Source organism: Lithobates pipiens, unplaced genomic scaffold (assembly GCF_037356315.1).
Source record: "Lithobates pipiens isolate NorthernLeopardFrog02 unplaced genomic scaffold, aLitPip1_a1.2 Scaffold_1, whole genome shotgun sequence".
Taxonomy (NCBI): domain Eukaryota; kingdom Metazoa; phylum Chordata; class Amphibia; order Anura; family Ranidae; genus Lithobates; species Lithobates pipiens.
In genome coordinates, this window is record NW_027507685.1 from 96,683,844 (window position 1) to 96,700,409 (window position 16,566).

Sequence of the window (16,566 nt, forward strand, 5' to 3'; positions counted from 1 at the left end):
CAGCTACAAAAAATAAAAATAAAAATTTAATTTGGTGATTGGAGATCAATAAAACAGCACTGCAAAGAATGTGTTTTTTTAGAGTTGACTGTCACTTTAAGACTCCAGTGTAGTAATTGTACATTCGCAGCAGCGCCCCTTGTGGCAGGAATGGAGACACACAGCTGCACAGTTACTCCAGGGCTCCACCCTAATCCCGCCCTGTTCCTTTCATCCAACCAGTGTCTGCCCTGCTCGCGGACACGCCCCCGTAGTGTCAATTCTTGGTGACAGATGGTATATAAGCTTCCTCTCCGCGCTCTGCCGATATCGGACGGCCGGCTTCCCTCCGCCTCGTACCGGTGTGATGTCCGCCCTGCGCCGAGTGGCGGCGCTCCTCCTGCGATCCTTCTCTCGGCTCTTCCTGCTCCTGGTCCGGGCCGCCTCCTGCCTCTCCTGGGACCCCCCGACCCCGGGGCCGCCCCGTGACCCGCTGCTGCTCATCCCGGCCAGGGTGCTGGCGGAGAGGATCCGGAAGGGAGAGGTGAGCTGGACCGCTCGTCACGTGACATGCATTGCTGGAGGGGGCGGGGCTTATCTCCTCTATTTGCCAAAAAGAGGCCTTAAAAAAAAAAAAAACATGGGCGGGGACTGCAGAGGTCAGTGGGAGGGGCTCCAGTCCATTCGTTCACTGTGATTGGCCTGCGGTGTGAAGTTGTTTGGGAGCCTATCCAATCAGCGTTTGGCTTTGGGAGAGCCCCACCAATAGAGCGTCCTTTTTACATTGTGCAATATCAACGCTGACAGTTTATCAAGCGCCGTACTTTAGTTAGAGCTGCACGATTCTGGCTAAAATGAGAATCACGATTTTTTTTGCTTAGAAGATGGATCACGATTCTCGCGGCGTAACCTCATCTTTCACATTAAAACAAAAAAATTTTGCTAACTTTACTTTTTTTTTTTTTTTTTTTTTTAAATTATTGAAGTGTATTTTTTCCCAAACAATTGCATTTGAAAGACTGCTGGGCAAACACAATGTGACAAAATATTGCAGCAATTGGCATTTTATTATTATTTATATTATATAATTTTTTTTATTTAATGTTTGGGTGTTCCAAGTAATTTTCTAGCAAAAAATATTGATTTTTAACTTAAGTGTCAGAAAAAGATTTAGACTTTAAAGCGGAGGTCCACCCTAAAGTGGACCTTCCGCTCATTGGAACCCCCCCCCCCTCCCCCCTCCGGCACCACAATTGGCACCTTTCAGGGGGGAGGGGGATGCAGGTACCTGTACAGTACAGGTATCTGCACCCACTTCCGGTGTAGATTCTGCAGAAGCTACGTCCCTTTCCGCAGAATCTATGCCCCTTTCTGAAGGTCCCTCGCTGCCTGCTGGGAAACGCATGGATCCCAGAGACAGCGGGGACCATCCTTATTGTGCAGCGCGACTCGCGCATGCGCAGTAGGGAACCGGGAAATTAAGCCGAAAGGCTCCACTTCCTGATTCCCATACCCAAGATGGCGGCGGCAGCACCCGAGAGACGATCGAGAGATCGGCTTTGGGTGCCGACATCGGTAAGTGTCATTATTTTAAAAGTCAGCAGCTGCAGTATTTGTAGCTGCTGACTTTAAAAAAAAACAAAAAACGGCGGAACTCCGGGCGGACTCCCGCTTTAAGTGGTTAAACTTCCTGCATCTACATGTGGTTGAAAGCTTGGCAGACTGCCCAGATTATTTGTTCACACAAGAAGTTCTATGCCTTTGATCTAAGAAGTTAGTTACAATGTTTCATGCAAGTTCTAAAATTGGCAGATTGCTGGGATGCTTTATTTTGACAGCTGAGTGAGCAGATAATCTTTCCACTTGTTTATATGAAAGAATCACCTATTGTCAGAGGAGAGAATCGAGATCGCGGTTTTATAACGATTAATCGCGCAGCTCTAACTTTAGTACACATGTACTCCAGTTATTTTTTTTTTTATGGAACACACCAACCCCAATAATTTTTTGGGTAAAATGTGAAAGAAAGAGGTTGCAATGAGTAAATACATACCAAATGGCCTGCCGGACAGGGCCTGGGCCTGCGGAGAGGAAGGAGGTGGTTGGGTGTGGCAACGGTGGGAGGGGCTTAAAACGTGTACGGAGCACAGGGGTTAACTGTGCATAGAACATACAAAATGCGTAGGCCAGACGTATATACTATACAGTGGGGGGTTGGGATGACTTAAAGTTGAGGGCCACCCTGGGAAAAAAAAATTTTTTTTTAAAAATTACAAAAAAATCTAAAAAAAAAAGAATTTTTTTTTTTTTTTACTTACCAGAAATGCCTGTTGCTAGGCACATAATCCTAATCTTCCTCTTCCTCCTCCGCGGAGAGATTCTTTCTTCTCTCCTTGTCGCGTTGTCTTCTGGGCAATGGGTCACGCTGTGTTCTGGGAACTGTGTGTTCCAGAACACAGCGCGTCCCATTCACAAAGCGCTGCGCGACTCGCGCATGCGCAGTAGGAAACGGGCAGTGAAGCCGTAAGGCTCCACTGCCTGTTTCCCTTAGAAGGAATGGCGGCACCGGGACCCGAGGGACGGTTCGGCCTCGGGCGGCCGACATCGCGGGCGCCCTGGACAGGTAAGTGTGCTTATTAAGTCAGCAGCTGCAGTGTTTGCAGCTGCTGGCTTTCAACGGCCCTCCTCTTTAAGTATATGGTTCAAGGGTTAGGAACGGATAGCCTACAGTGTGCAGGGGACAGGAGTGTGTAATGTACAGGGGCGTGTATTGTGCAGGGGTCAGGAGTGTATAACGTACATAGTGCAGATGCCGGGAGTGTATAATGTACATAATGCAGGGCTCGGGAGTGTATAGTGCAGGGGTCGGGAGTGGATAACATACAGAGTGAAGGGGTTAGGCGTGTGTAATGTTGTGTACATAACGCAGGGGTCCGGAATGGGTAATATAAAGAGTGCAGGGGACAGGAGTGAAAAATGTACATAATACAAGGGTCAGGAGTAGGTAGTGTACACAATGCATGGGTCAGGAGTGGGTAAAAAACAAAGTGCAGGGATCAAGCATGTGTATTGTACATAATTCAGGGGTATGTAATACAGTGGTCAGGATCTTGCACTGTATTTAATGCAGGGGTCAGGAGTGTGCAGTGTATGCAATGCAGGGGTCAGGCGTGTGCAATGTACATAATGCAGGGGTCATGAGTAGGTAGTTTACATAATGCAGGGGTCAGGAGTGTATAATAATGCAGGGGCCAGCAGTGTATAATGTAGGTAATGCAGGGGCCAGGAGTGTGCAATGTACGTAATGCAGGGGTAGGTAACATACAGAGCACATGGGTCAGGAGTAGTGTACATAATGCAAGGGTCAGGAATGGGTAATATACAGAGCGAAGGGGTTAGGGGTTAGGAGTGGGTAATATACAAAGTGCATGGATCAAACGTGTAATCTACATAATGCAGGGGTCAGGAGTGTATAATGTACATAATGCAGGGGTTAGGAATGGTAACATACAGAGTGCAGGGATTAAGCGTGTAATCTACATAAGTCAGGGGTATGTAATGTACATAATGCTTGGGTAAAACACACAGTGCAGGGATCAGGCGTGTGTAATTTACAGGACACGAGTCAGAATTGTGTAATTGCCAGAGCATAAGGGTCGGTGCTTCCCGAACATGCCCAAGCCCATCAATACTAGCTTGTAACATTGCGTTAATAATTTTAGTGGAGTAATAATCCAGAAGATAAATGGTTGCCTTCCCTAATTGTCCATATAATTTTTTTTTTTTCAGCTAAAAAGCAGTGTTGTAGTGCAGGCCTTTATCTCCAGGATCAGAGAGGTGAACCCTGCTCTCAATGCCGTAGTGTGTGACCGTTTTGAGGAGGCCCTTTGTGAGGCACGGGCAGTGGATGATTTAGTGGCTTCCAAGGCAGAGGACGAAGCAACGATTGAACACAAGTACCCTCTTCTTGGTGTCCCTGTAACGGTGAAGGAAGCATTTGCCTTACAAGGTGGGTACAGCTTTTCATTGGTGCATTACATTGCGTCCATGTTGCTTTGCATGAATAGATAAGTAGATGGCGCCCAACCACCAAAAGTCTTCCTATTACTGTTCAGTAGTTTGAAGATGCTAAAATCTGTGTTTGGGCACTAGGTTGGTGGCTTCTGCATGTCAAAGGGTTTCAACGGTCACCATAGGCCAGCTAGTCTCCACTAGGGTTCTTTTAGCGGTTAGTAGGGGTTTCCTTGAATTGTGGTTGATCTCCCATTTGATGGTGCCTAGATAATTCCAAAGTCAAAGAACTTTCATGGTCACCATAGGCCAGCCATTCTCAACTAGTGTGCCTCCTTGAGCCCTGGCTGATTGACCTTCCTTTTTTTTTTTTATGGTGCCTAGATAATTCCAATGCCAAAGAGCTTTCATATCCATTATAGGCCAGCCATTCACAACTAGGGTACCTTCAGAGGTTAGTAGTGTTTCCTTGAGCTGTGGCTGAATGACCTCCTGTTTGTGGTGCCTAGGTAATTCCAAAGCCAAAGAGCTTTCACAGCTCTCAGCTATGGTTCCTCCAGAGGTTAGCAGTGCTTCCTTGAGCTGTGGCTAGTTGACCTTCCATTTGATGGTGCCTAGATAATTCCAAAGCCAAAGAGCTTTCATGGCCACCATAGGTAAGCGATTTTCAACTGGGGATCCTCCAGAGGTTAGTAGTGCTTCTTTTGAGCAGTGGCTGATTTGACCTCCCATTTGATGGTGCCTAGATCATTCCAAAGTCACTATTGACCAGCCGCTGTCCACTTGGGTTTTGTCCAGAGATTAGTAGGACTTCCTTAAGCTGTGGCTGATCGACCTCCTGTTTCATGGTGCCTAGATCAGGGCTCAAAATTTCAAATCCTGAGCTACTAACCAGGCCTCAAGGGTTACTCGCCACCAGTTGCCCCACCCAACCCCCCCACGCCCTTAAACACGCCCTCATAAATTATCTCATGAAATGACACTTAAATGTTTTATGCTGAATTAGGTTCTAAAAATAAATATTAACAACAACTTTATCCGTACCCACCAATGCAGGCTAGGCTGCCTGTACCCACCAAAGCAGCCTGTGTCCACCATGCAGCCTATCTGTGCAGGGGAGGAGAGAAACAGGAGAGCCGCCCGGATGATCAGAGCACAGTGCAAGAAACACAGCCATAACAGCTTTCATTTCAATTGGTGTGTTCCTGCCGCTCAATGTCATATACAGCCCAGCCGGGGGAACTTTGACAGATCGCCCTTCCTGGAATTGGACGGGATGATTGGTCTATCAAAGTCCCGGGACCAGGAGGAGGGGCTGTATATGACAGCGAGCGGCAGGGGAACACAGCAATTGAAATGAAAGCTGTTATTGTTGTGTTCCCTGCGCTCTGATCATCCGGGGGCCTCTCTCTCTCTCCTCTCCCCCTCCGTGATCGTTGGGAGAAGGACTTCCATTCCACCCAGGCTACCGGTGATGCTCGGTCCCTGGCAGCCATAACTCGCCAGCCCTCAAAATGGGAGTGGACAAGTGGAATGATCTAGGCCAGCCCTCAAAAATTCCAAAGTCACAATAGACCAGCCACTCTCCACTAGGGTTTTGTACAGAGATTTGTAGGGCTTCCTTGAGCTGTGGCTGATTGACCTTCCATTTGATGGTGCCTAGATCATTCCAAAGCCAAAGGGCTTTCATGGTCATCATAGGCCAACCACTCTCCATTAAGGTTTTGTCCAGAAGTTAGTGGTGCTTCCTTGAGTTGTGGCTGATTGACCTCCTATTTGATGGTGCCTAGATCATTCCAGGACCAATTTCACTTGGAAAAGCCAGCAACATGACCCCAATTATCTTATTATTATTATTATTAATAAGCTTTTTGTGAGGGTGACATATTAATCATCACTGTAAAGTTTGCATTGCTTCTACTGACCAAAATAGTAAGGGGCATTTTTGCGAACCTGATGAATTGGTTTTCGTAAGGTTCGCATGAGACCATAAAATAATTTTAGGGTTTCCTCTGGGGTAAAAAAGTTGAGAAAGGCTGCCTTGGGCATTGACAAAGATTTGAAGAGCCAAACCATGATGTTAAAGTCCAGATACAAATGTATCCCAAGAAGGGTTATATAAAACCACCACGTTTCGGGGGCTGAAGCATCACCCCCTTCATCAGGGTTTGATGCATATGAAGACTTATTAATGGTAAAGGACTCTTTAATAAAGAAGACTTTTTTTATTCTGGCAGCTAGCTGGATCAGCCATGTTTGATATGCATTTCTTTTCAAATGTGTGTTTTTTCTGTAGGCATGCCGCAGAGCTCTGGGCTGATATCTAGACGGGAGTTGCGCTCAACGACGGATGCGGCTGTAGTGTCGAGGTTAAAGGCAGCTGGAGCCATTCCTCTTGGTGTCACAAACTGCAGCGAGCTGTGCATGTGGTACGAGTCTAGTAATAACGTCTATGGAAAGACAAGGAACCCGTATAACTCCAAGCACATAGTCGGAGGCAGCTCTGGTAAGTTGATGAATTCTTTTCAAGTATAGGTGTTGCTGGGTATCCAGCGCTGCCTTGTCCCGAAACTGTCATCTTCGGCCAGTCAGCTTCTGGGTACTGATATTCTGTAACAGCTAAATTGAATTTGCTTTCCCTGGTTCCTACTCCTCCTCCTCCTCCTCCTCCTCAACATGCTATTGGTTACATAGCTTATGTTATACCTAGTGATGTCATCACTGGGTGTCTATATGCAATGTAGGCAGATCATGGCTGGTGGCGGGGTGCGGTGGAGGCGCTGGCGAGGCCGCATTTGACGGGGTGCTGGCGAGGCTGCATTTGATAGGGCGCTTCATTAAAAAGGTGGGGTATACATGGGCAGAGAAAAGAGGTTGGAGTCAGGAGTGGAGCCGGGGGGGGGGGGGGGGTTCAAAATGAGGTTTCGCCTAGGGTGTAAAAAATCCTTGCACCATCTCTGGGAGTGGGTGTCCCTAAACAGGCTTGAATGAACCCCACATTTATTAAATGAGAGGGAAGGGTTAGGCAAGCCATAGATGGAATCTAGGCTGGTTCTGCAGGGAGCGCCTAAGATTCGATCCATGTATAGGCAAACTGGTTGTACTGAAATCGATCCATCAAATAACCAGTTCCCACGAGCCTTTCAGATAATTTTTTTTATTTTTATTTTTTAATGCAATTTGCTGCCGGCGGGTATATCCCGATAGCAGTGATCATTGGCCTGTGTCGGCTGGGAAGGCTCCCTGCTGGCAGAACACAATGGCCCTGCTGGAGGATTCACCCTTCAACACTGGCTGTGCGTTGATGGGGAAATGGAGCAATTTCTTTCCTGCAACCTGTGGCTGCAGGGAAAGAATTTGCATAATCTATGGCTTGCTTTAGATGATCCTGGACACCCCATCCCCTCCGCCAACCAGGAAATAAAGAGGGGCTCTATCTGATCTTCTTCTGATGCACATTGTGGGAAGCTCACAGTGTGCAGTAAAATCAGAGGAATCCGTCTTAGGTCAGGAGAGGAGGCGCTACAACTGAACAAGTCCGTTTGTGTTTTATTTTTTATTTTTTTTAACTACTTGTCTACCGGGCACTTTCACCTCTATTCTACACAGGCCAATTTTCAGCGCTGTCGCACTTTGAATGACAGTTGTGCAGTCATGCAACATTGTGTGTGTGTGTGTGTGTGTGTGTATGTATATGGGTTTTTAATTTTTTGTTAAATGAAAAAAGACTGAAAAAAAAAAAATTTTTTTTTTTTCTTGGTTTCTGTTATAAAATGTTTGTAAATAAGTAATTTTTCTCCTTCACTTACGGGAGCTGATAAGGCTGCACTGATGGACGGGGAACTGTTGTTTACTGATGGACGGGGCACTGGTGGACAGCGAATTGGTGGACACTGTTTACTGATAGACGTTCATTGGTGGACACTGATGGATGGAGCACTGTTGTTTTGTTTACTGGTGGACGGGGAATTGGTGGCCACTGATGGACCGGACACTGTTTGTGTACTGATGGACGGGGCACTGGTGTTTCCTGATGGGGCACTGGTGGCCACTTTTATCATCAGGACACTGTCTGTGCAGATGTCCCCGCTGAGAAATGACGCTTACCAGCTCTCCTCTGCTCACACGCTCTCAGCATGAGAGGAATGCCAATAACTGGCAAATCCTGTTTTACACTCTGATCAGCTGTGATTGGACGCAGCTAATCACATGCTACATCATAGGCTCCTTACCATGATCAGGGATGCCCTGTGTCCGTGGGACACGGCACATGACCGATTGTTGTTCTGCATGCCAAGAATGGATGGACGTCATTTAAAGGTTAAGTGTTATTTATTTTTATATACAGGACTCCATCAGCTTCCTAACCTCCCTTTGGGCAGATCACTTGGCATTGTGTGAGAGCAGTGTCCAAATCTCCGCTGGTCTGACATGTCCCGTGTACACTGCTTCAATCAACGTGCTGTTTAGGGTTTGATTGGAGCAGTGTACAGGTGGGCGTAGACAAAGTATAGCACAAAGGTTGCACCGATCCAGGTGAAGTATGAGGTCTCCCCCCCCCCCCCCCCCCCCTGCTGGGATAAGTGGTGGGTGCCAGCCTTGGTCCGCAACCGTATATACAAGCAAACAGAAGGAGGTGGCGGCACTATGGGCATAAAAAAATGTAGTCTATTGACAATCCAATAAAATCGAGCACACTGTATGCACACACATCCACTGTGATTGCAGCTGCTGAAGCCATAGGAGATGTGTGTGCATACCATGTCCTCGATTTTATTTTTTATGACTGTAGTGCCGCCACCTCCTTCTGTTTGCCTGTACGTGTGGGCGTGGCCACAATCTTATAATGTATACTATGTGATGCTTTTTTTGATTGAGGTAGAGCCAATCAATGGCTATTTACCAAGTGATCAGCTGTGTCCAATCACAGCTGATCAAAGAGGTAAACGGATATGCCGGTTATTGGCACGCGTTGGATCGGAGATGAGAGCCGATAAACTGCTTCCCTAATGCCGCGTACACACGCTCGGACTATCCGAATGAGCGGACCTTCCCACACAGGACCGGACTTTTCCGCCGGACTTTTGAAATGAACACACGGAGTAAAGTCCGTTCATTTTGAACGTGGCTCCAGGTAGACGGAACTAGGAAAGGAAGTCAATGTTGCTGCCTCCATCGGCGTGATTGACACCTCGCGAGCCCCGTCACCTGGTATGGATTTAAAGGGGAACCCCTACGCCGGAAAAATGGCGTGGGGGGGGGGGTCCCCAAAGTCCATAGCAGACCTTATCTGAGCACGCAGCCCGGCCGGTCAGGAAAGGGTGTGGTGACGAGCGAGCGTTTTTAAATGTATTTATTTTTTCTCCCCCCCCCCCCCTCCCCTGAGACGTACCAATAATGGGCCCCCAGATTCCAGCCCTCTACCCATTCACTAGGTGAAAAAAAGTGTACATTAAAAAAAAAAACACACAGGTTTTTAAAATACTTTATTAGACAGCTCCGGGTGTCTTCTTCTGTCTTTGGGGGTCTTCTCGCCAGACTCCTCAGCTATCTTCTGCTCTTTTACTAGCAGAGGAGCCCGGCTTTCTGCTTCGTTGCCGCCGTCGTCCGGGGGTCTTCTTCCGACTTCGGGGGTCTTGTCCTGCTCTTCGGTTCTTCTTGCCAGGCCTCTGCTTTCTTCTTCCAGCTCTTTTACTAGCCTTGGCCCGGTCTTCTGTCGCTGCCGCCTTCTGCTGCTGCTGCTTCTTCTTCCTTCTTCCGATGTTGACTCTCTGGCTGTAATGGCAGGAACGCGTTGTGCGGCGACTTATAAAGGGACAAGGGGCGGAGTCACCGGGTGATGTCACGTGGTGACCCCGCCCCTTATGATGTCACAGGCCCAGCATCCTCCTTGTTAAAGGGGGCTCCCGGATTCTGATAAGTCCCCTTCCCGCAGACTCCGACAACCAACGGCCAGGGTTGTTGGGTAGAGGCCCTTGTCCTCATCAATATGGGGACAAGGCTCTTTGGGGTGGGGGGGGCCGCGGCCTGGTATGGTTCAGGAGGGGGCGCTTGCTCGTCCCCACCCCCTTTCCTTGCCGGCCGGGCTGCGTACTCAGATAAGGGTCTGCTATGATTTTATTTTATTTTTTTTCAGTGTAGGGGTTCCCCTTTAAATCCATACCAGGTGATGGGGCTAGCGAGGTGTCAATCTCGCTGATGGAGGTGACGACATTGAATTCCTTTGCTAGTTCCGTCTACTTGGAGTCGGGGCGAAGGGAAAGAGACAGATTCTGGTGGTAGGGGATTCAATTCTTAGGAGGACAGAGTGCAATCTGTGCCGAACTGTATGTTGTCTGCTGGGCGCTCTGCTTCGGCACATCATGGATCTGGTGGACAGATTACTGGGAGGGGCTGGGGAAGACCCAGCTGTCATGGTGCACGTTGGCACCAATGACAAAGTCAGAGGCAGATGGAGTGTCCTAAAGAATGATTTTAGGGACTTGGGAGCTAAATTGAGGAAAAGGACCTCCAAGGTAGTATTCTCAGGAATACTACCGGTACATCGAGCCACACCAGAAAGGAAGAGGGAGATTAGGGAAGTAAACAAGTGGCTGAAGAGCTGGTGTAGTAAGGAGGGGTTTGGGTTCCTGGAAGACTGGGACGACTTCTCAGTCGATAACCGCTACTATAGAAGGGACGGACTGCACCTAAATGAGGAGGGTGCAGATCAGCTGGGATTAAGGATGGCCAAAAAGTTAGAGGGGTTTTTAAACTAGGCGATAGAGATAGAGATAGTCAGTCAGTGTGGAGCATATTCCAGAGGGTAATATTAGTGGTAGGGTAACCAAAGCACATAAACCCAAGGTAAATATAGTAGCAAGTCCTAGTTGTAATCTCGGAACACCCAAGAGGATAGTATGTGACCGGTCAAAATATATTAATGCATTAAAATGTTTGTTCACCAATGCCAGAAGTCTGCCAAGCAAAATAGGTGAGTTGGAAGCTCTGGTGCATCAGGAGAGCTATGATGTAATCGGTATTTCTGAAACTTGGCTTCATTCCTCACATGATTGGGCTATTAATATTCCTGGCTATGCACTCTTTCGGAAATGCAGAGTAAAAAGGAAAGGTAGAGGGGTCTGTCTGTATGTGAGAAGTGATCTCAAAGCGAGTGAGAAAGAAAGGACCTGGTGGCCGGAGAGTGTGATGAGTCTGAAGAATTATGGGTGGAACTGCATACAGATGTGCGTAGTTCAAAGTTAATCATTGGAGTTTGTTATAGACCACCCAATGTTAATGAGGAGGTGGAGACTCAGCACCTTGCACAGATAGAAAGGGCTGGGCCAATGATAATAATGGGGGATTTTAACTACCCAGAAATTGATTGGAGTAATGGCACTGCTGGGACAGTTAAAGGGCAAAAATTTATAAACCTGTTGTTACAGGACAATTTTATGGTCCAGTTTATTGAAGCCCCAACTAGGAATGATGCTCTGTTGGACCTGGTAATCTCAAACCATGCAGAACGTATTACTAATGTTCCAATAAAGGAACACCTGGGTAGCAGTGACCATAACATGATTTCATTTGATGTTAGCTGTAAGTAAAAATCGCATACGGGAAAGATAAACACTTAATTTCAAGAGAGCAAATTTTCCAAGGATGAGGACTGCTCTCCAGGACCTAGACTGGGAGAGAATATTGGCATCAATGGGAATTCTTCAAAAAGACTGTCTGTGATCTCACGGCAAAGTATATTCCCATGGGCAATAAGTTTAAAAGGCTAAAAATAAAACCGATGTGGCTCACAGCCAAAGTTTAAAAAGCTATAAACTATAAAAAAAAAAAAAAAAAAAAAAAAGCTTTAAAAAAAAAAAATATATAAAAATTAAGGAACGCTAGTGTCATGTAATTTTTACAAATAATATAACAGAATATGTAAAAAGGAAATCAAGGATGCAAAAGGTCAAAATGAAAGACAGATTGCAAAAGATAGTAGGACAAACCCCAAAAAATTCTTCAAATATATTAATAGTAAAAAGGTTAAGTGTGAGCATGTAGGCCCTTTACAAAATAATGTGGAGTGGGTGACTGGGGACAAAGAGAAGGCTAACTTATTAAATACTTTCTTCAGCTCTGTGTATACAAAGGAGTATGGGGGAGCTCATGTCCATAATGGGGGTGGTAGTGACACAGCCCCAAATCCACAATGGCTCAAAAGTGATATGGTCCAGAAATATTTGGACAGAATAAAGGTGGATAAAGCACCTGGACCTGATGGCATCCACCCACGGATCCTAAAAGAATTGAGCTCTGTAATTTCAAAGCCATTGTATCTCATTTTAAGGGACTCATTAATGATTGGCCCTGTGCCAATCCAGTGGTACTATTCCTATGTGGGGCCTATATTTAAAAAGGGAACAAAGTCTTTACCAAGTAACTATAGACCTGTTTAACTTCTATAGTTGGGAAGATACTGGAGGGATTAATAAAAGACCACATAGACGAGTTCTTGTAGGAAAAAAATATTTTAGGCCACAGACAGCATGGATTCATGAAAGACAGAAGTTTTCAGACAAACCTGATTTCTTTTTATGAGGTGGTAAGTAAAACCTTGGACAGAGGGGTGGTGGTGGACGTGGTATACTTGGATTTTGCAAAAGCGTTCGATACAGTTCCGCATACAAGGTTCATGTGTAATGTAAAGTCTACAGGTTTGGAAATATCAGTTTGTAAATGGATAGAAAACTGGCTAAAAGACAGAATTCAGAGTTGTGGTTAATGATTCTTACTCTGAATGGTCTAAGGTTATCAGTGGTGTACCCTAACGTTCAGTGCTGGGACCCTTACTTTTTAATATCTTTTATAAATTATATTGAGTCTGGGATCAAAAGTAACATTTCTGTCTTTGCAGATGACACCAAGCTATGCAGTGGAATAACGTCCTTACAGGATGTCTCCAATTTACAAGCTGACCTCAATGCTCTGTCTAATTGGGCGACTGTGGCAGATGAGGTTTAATGTTGAGAAATGTAAAGTTATGCACTTGGGGGCTAAGAATATGCATGCATCATACATGCTAGGGGGAGTACAACTGGGAGAATCCATAGTGAAGGATCTGGGGGTTTTGGTAGATCATAAGCTCAATAATAGCATGCAATGCCAAGCTGCGGTTTCCAAAGCGAGCAAAGTCCTTTCCTGTATTAAGAGAGGTATGTACTCCAGAGAGAGAGATATCATTTTTTTTTTTTTTTTCCCCTGTTCAAATCATTAGTAAGACCTCATCTGGAATATGCAGTTCAGTTTTGGGCACCAGTTCTCAAAAAGGATATCGGGGAACTGGAGAAAGTGCAGAGAAGGGCAACCAAACTGATAAAATGCATGGAGGAACTCAACTATGTGGAAAGATTACAGGAACTGAATTTATTCACTCTTGATAAGATGAGATTAAGGGGGGATATGATCAACATGTACAAATATATAAGGGGTCCATATAGTGAACTTGGTGTTGTTGTTCACTTTACAGTCAACAAAGAGGACAAGGGGCACTCTTTACGTCTAGAGGAAAAAATAATTTAATCTCCAAATACGGAAAGGTTTCTTCACAGTAAGAGCTGTGAAAATGTGGAATAGACTCCCTGCAGAGGTGGTTCTGGCCTGCTCAGTGGATTGCTTTAAGGAGGGCCTGGATTATTTCCTAAGTGTACATAATATAACTGGGTACTAACATTTATAGGTAAAGTTTAATCCTGGGAAAATCCAATTGCCTCTCGGGATCAGGAAGGAATTTTTTTTTTTTTTTTTTCTTTTTTCCCCCTGCTTTAGCAAATTGGATCATGCTCTGCTGGGATTTTTTGCCTTCCTCTGGATCAACTGTGGGTATAGAATTGGGTATATGGGATTGTATGTTGTTGTTGTTATAATTTTTTTTTTTTTTTTTTTTGTGGTTGAACTGGATGGACTTGTGTCTTTTTTCAACCTGACTATGTAACTATGAACCAGAAAGAAAAACATTTTTTTTTTTTTTTTTTCTAGGCTTTAAAGAGACTGTTTCCATTTGCAGATGACGAATCATCAGTGTGGAACAAAACCCCAAAGCTAGATGCAGCCTTTTCACAAGTTTCCTGGCACACAGATTTAGCTTTTCAGGATATTGGGGGTCTTATCTGAAGCAATGAATAAGAGAATGGACTCTCTATTAAAGAAGTCATGGGACTCCACAGTGGGAAGCCTAAAACCAGCAATGGCAGTCACGGTGGTGGCCAGGAATGTAGAGTTTTGGTTAAACCGTATTCAGGCACATATTGAGGAAGGAACTGCAAAGGAGCAGATTTTATCCTCCCTTTTTTTTTTTTTTTTTTTTTTTTTTTTTCTTCTCCCACTCTTCTTCTACGAGGCATTGCGTATATCGCAGATTCATCGGCAGAGCTGGAACGCATGGCAGCCAGATCTTCGGCTCTAGCCAATTCTACCAGACGGGCCCTATGGCTAAAGACATGGCAGGGGGACTACGCATCCAAAGCCAAACTGTACGGGAACCCGTTTACAGGGGACCTGCTGTTCGGGCCAGAATTAGAGAAGGTACTGGACCGTACAGCGGACAAAATGAAGGCGTTTCCGCTAAAACGGAAAGCAGCTTGGAGTCAGCCTCAACAGAATAAAGAGGCAAAGAGGGGACACAAAATCCCGCTTCTCAACGCCCAAGACAGATAACCAAAGGAAACCTTGGGTCCAGAGAGGGGAAAAGCAAGGGAGGAGCTTTTTCTTTTTTTTTTTTTATTTTTATTTTTATTTTTTTTTTTCGTCCTCCTGAGCAAACCCGCAATAAACAATGAAGTAGTCTCCGTGGGAGGAAGACTAGGGGCCTTCATCTCACAATGGGGAAAAAATATCCTCCAATACAATCCAATTTATTTTAAGGACAATAAGAGAAGGGTATTTTCTAGAGTTCTCAAAATCACCCCCAAACAGACTTTACACCACCAAACTTCCAAAAAACAGAGAAAAAGCCAGAGGGTTAATGAGGTCCATAAAGGATCTCCGAAAACAAGGTGTAATCCTAAAGGTACCAAAAGAAGAAAGAGGACAGGACTTCTACTCCCACATATTTGGAGGACAGAAACCCTCAGGAAAGGTCAGGCCAATCATCAACCTCAAACCCTTAAATCTATCCATACCTTACAAAAGATTCAGAATGGATTCCATATACTCAGTAAAGGCTCTGTTACCACCAGACTGTTATATGGCTTCACTAGATTTAAAGGATGCGTACCTACACATACCGATGCATCAAAGTTTCTAAGGTTAGCAATAGAAACAGGAAAGGAGACCATACACCTTCAATTTCAGGCTCTAACTTTCGGCCTATCATCTTCGCCCACAATTTTTACAAAAATGCTAGCGGAAGCTCTGGCACCATTGCGACTAAAGGGCATATACATCATTGCCTATTTAGACGACCTTCTCCTTTTTGCAAAAACTCCCGGGAGGTTATTAGAAAACCTCAAATATACACTGACATTCTTCGAAAGTCTAGGTTGGTTGCTAAATGTAGAAACCTCAAACTTACAACCTCGCAACAAATAAAGTATTTGGGATATATAATAGACTCAGTTCAACAGTTTTTTTTACCCAAGGAGAAAATGGGGAAAATTCAAAAAGAAATAAGAACAATGCAAGCCAATCTACCATGTTTAATCAGAAAAATAATGTCAACACTGGGGTTGCTAACGGCCACTGCACCACTGGGATTGCAGACAAGTCTACATTTTCGGCTGCTGCAGATGTTCCTATTAAAGATAGGGGATCACAGGCAAGAGTCGCTGGATACGCAGGTGTTAGTACCAGCAAAGGTAAAAAGACCCTATGGTGGTGGAGAAGGGCAGAAAACATAAACAAAGGACGGCTATGGATCCTACCCATTTCCCGAATCCTAACTACAGACACAAGTGGCACAGGGTGGGGAGCACATTTAGACTCCCAGATAACAAAGGACTTGGGGGAAGGAAGAGTGGACAAGGTCATCCAACTGGAAAGAGTTCAAGGCAGTATGGCTTGCACTTCAGTCCTTCCAGAAAGAGTTGAGAGGACATCATATACAGATCAGATCAGACAACTCGTCTGTAATAGCCTACATAAGCAAGCAGGGGGGAACCAGAAGCGGAGCTCTATGGTCTATAGCAGAAGAAATCTTGAAATGGGGGAGAGAAAAACATATTCTCTTTTTCAGCAGTCCACTTAAAAGGAGATTTAAACAAAGTGGCAGATTTCCTCAGCAGTAAAAAAGTAAGAGAAGGAGATTGGGTACTAAAACAGGAGGTATTCGACTAGATTATAAAAAGATGGGGAATACCTCAGGTTGACTTATTTGCTTCAAGGGAAAGCAGGAAAGTTCAAGCATTCTTCTCCCTGAGAAGAGAGGATGGAGTGCTTGGAGGAGACGCATTAGCACAGAAGTGGGCATTCAGCAAATGTCATGCCTTTCCCCCACCAGTGCTACTACCAGCAGTAATAAGAAAATTGCGTACAGAAAACACATCATTAATTCTCATAGCACCTCACTGGCCCAGGAGACCGTAGTTCTCTATGCTCAAA

At 45.3% G+C, this 16,566-nt stretch overlaps 1 protein-coding gene across 1 annotated transcript in view; it reads left to right on the forward strand.

The window, feature by feature from the left end:
* Window positions 1-246: 246 nt before the first annotated feature.
* The window catches only part of FAAH2 (fatty acid amide hydrolase 2), a 98,731-nt gene continuing 82,411 nt past the window's right edge, over window positions 247-16,566 (forward strand). Inside the window, exons 1-3 of the mRNA XM_077465204.1 lie at window positions 247-523; window positions 3,769-3,988; window positions 6,287-6,496. Coding sequence (XP_077321330.1) covers window positions 347-523; window positions 3,769-3,988; window positions 6,287-6,496 — 607 coding nt within the window. The 5' untranslated portion in view covers window positions 247-346. The remainder of the gene's footprint in view (window positions 524-3,768; window positions 3,989-6,286; window positions 6,497-16,566) is intronic.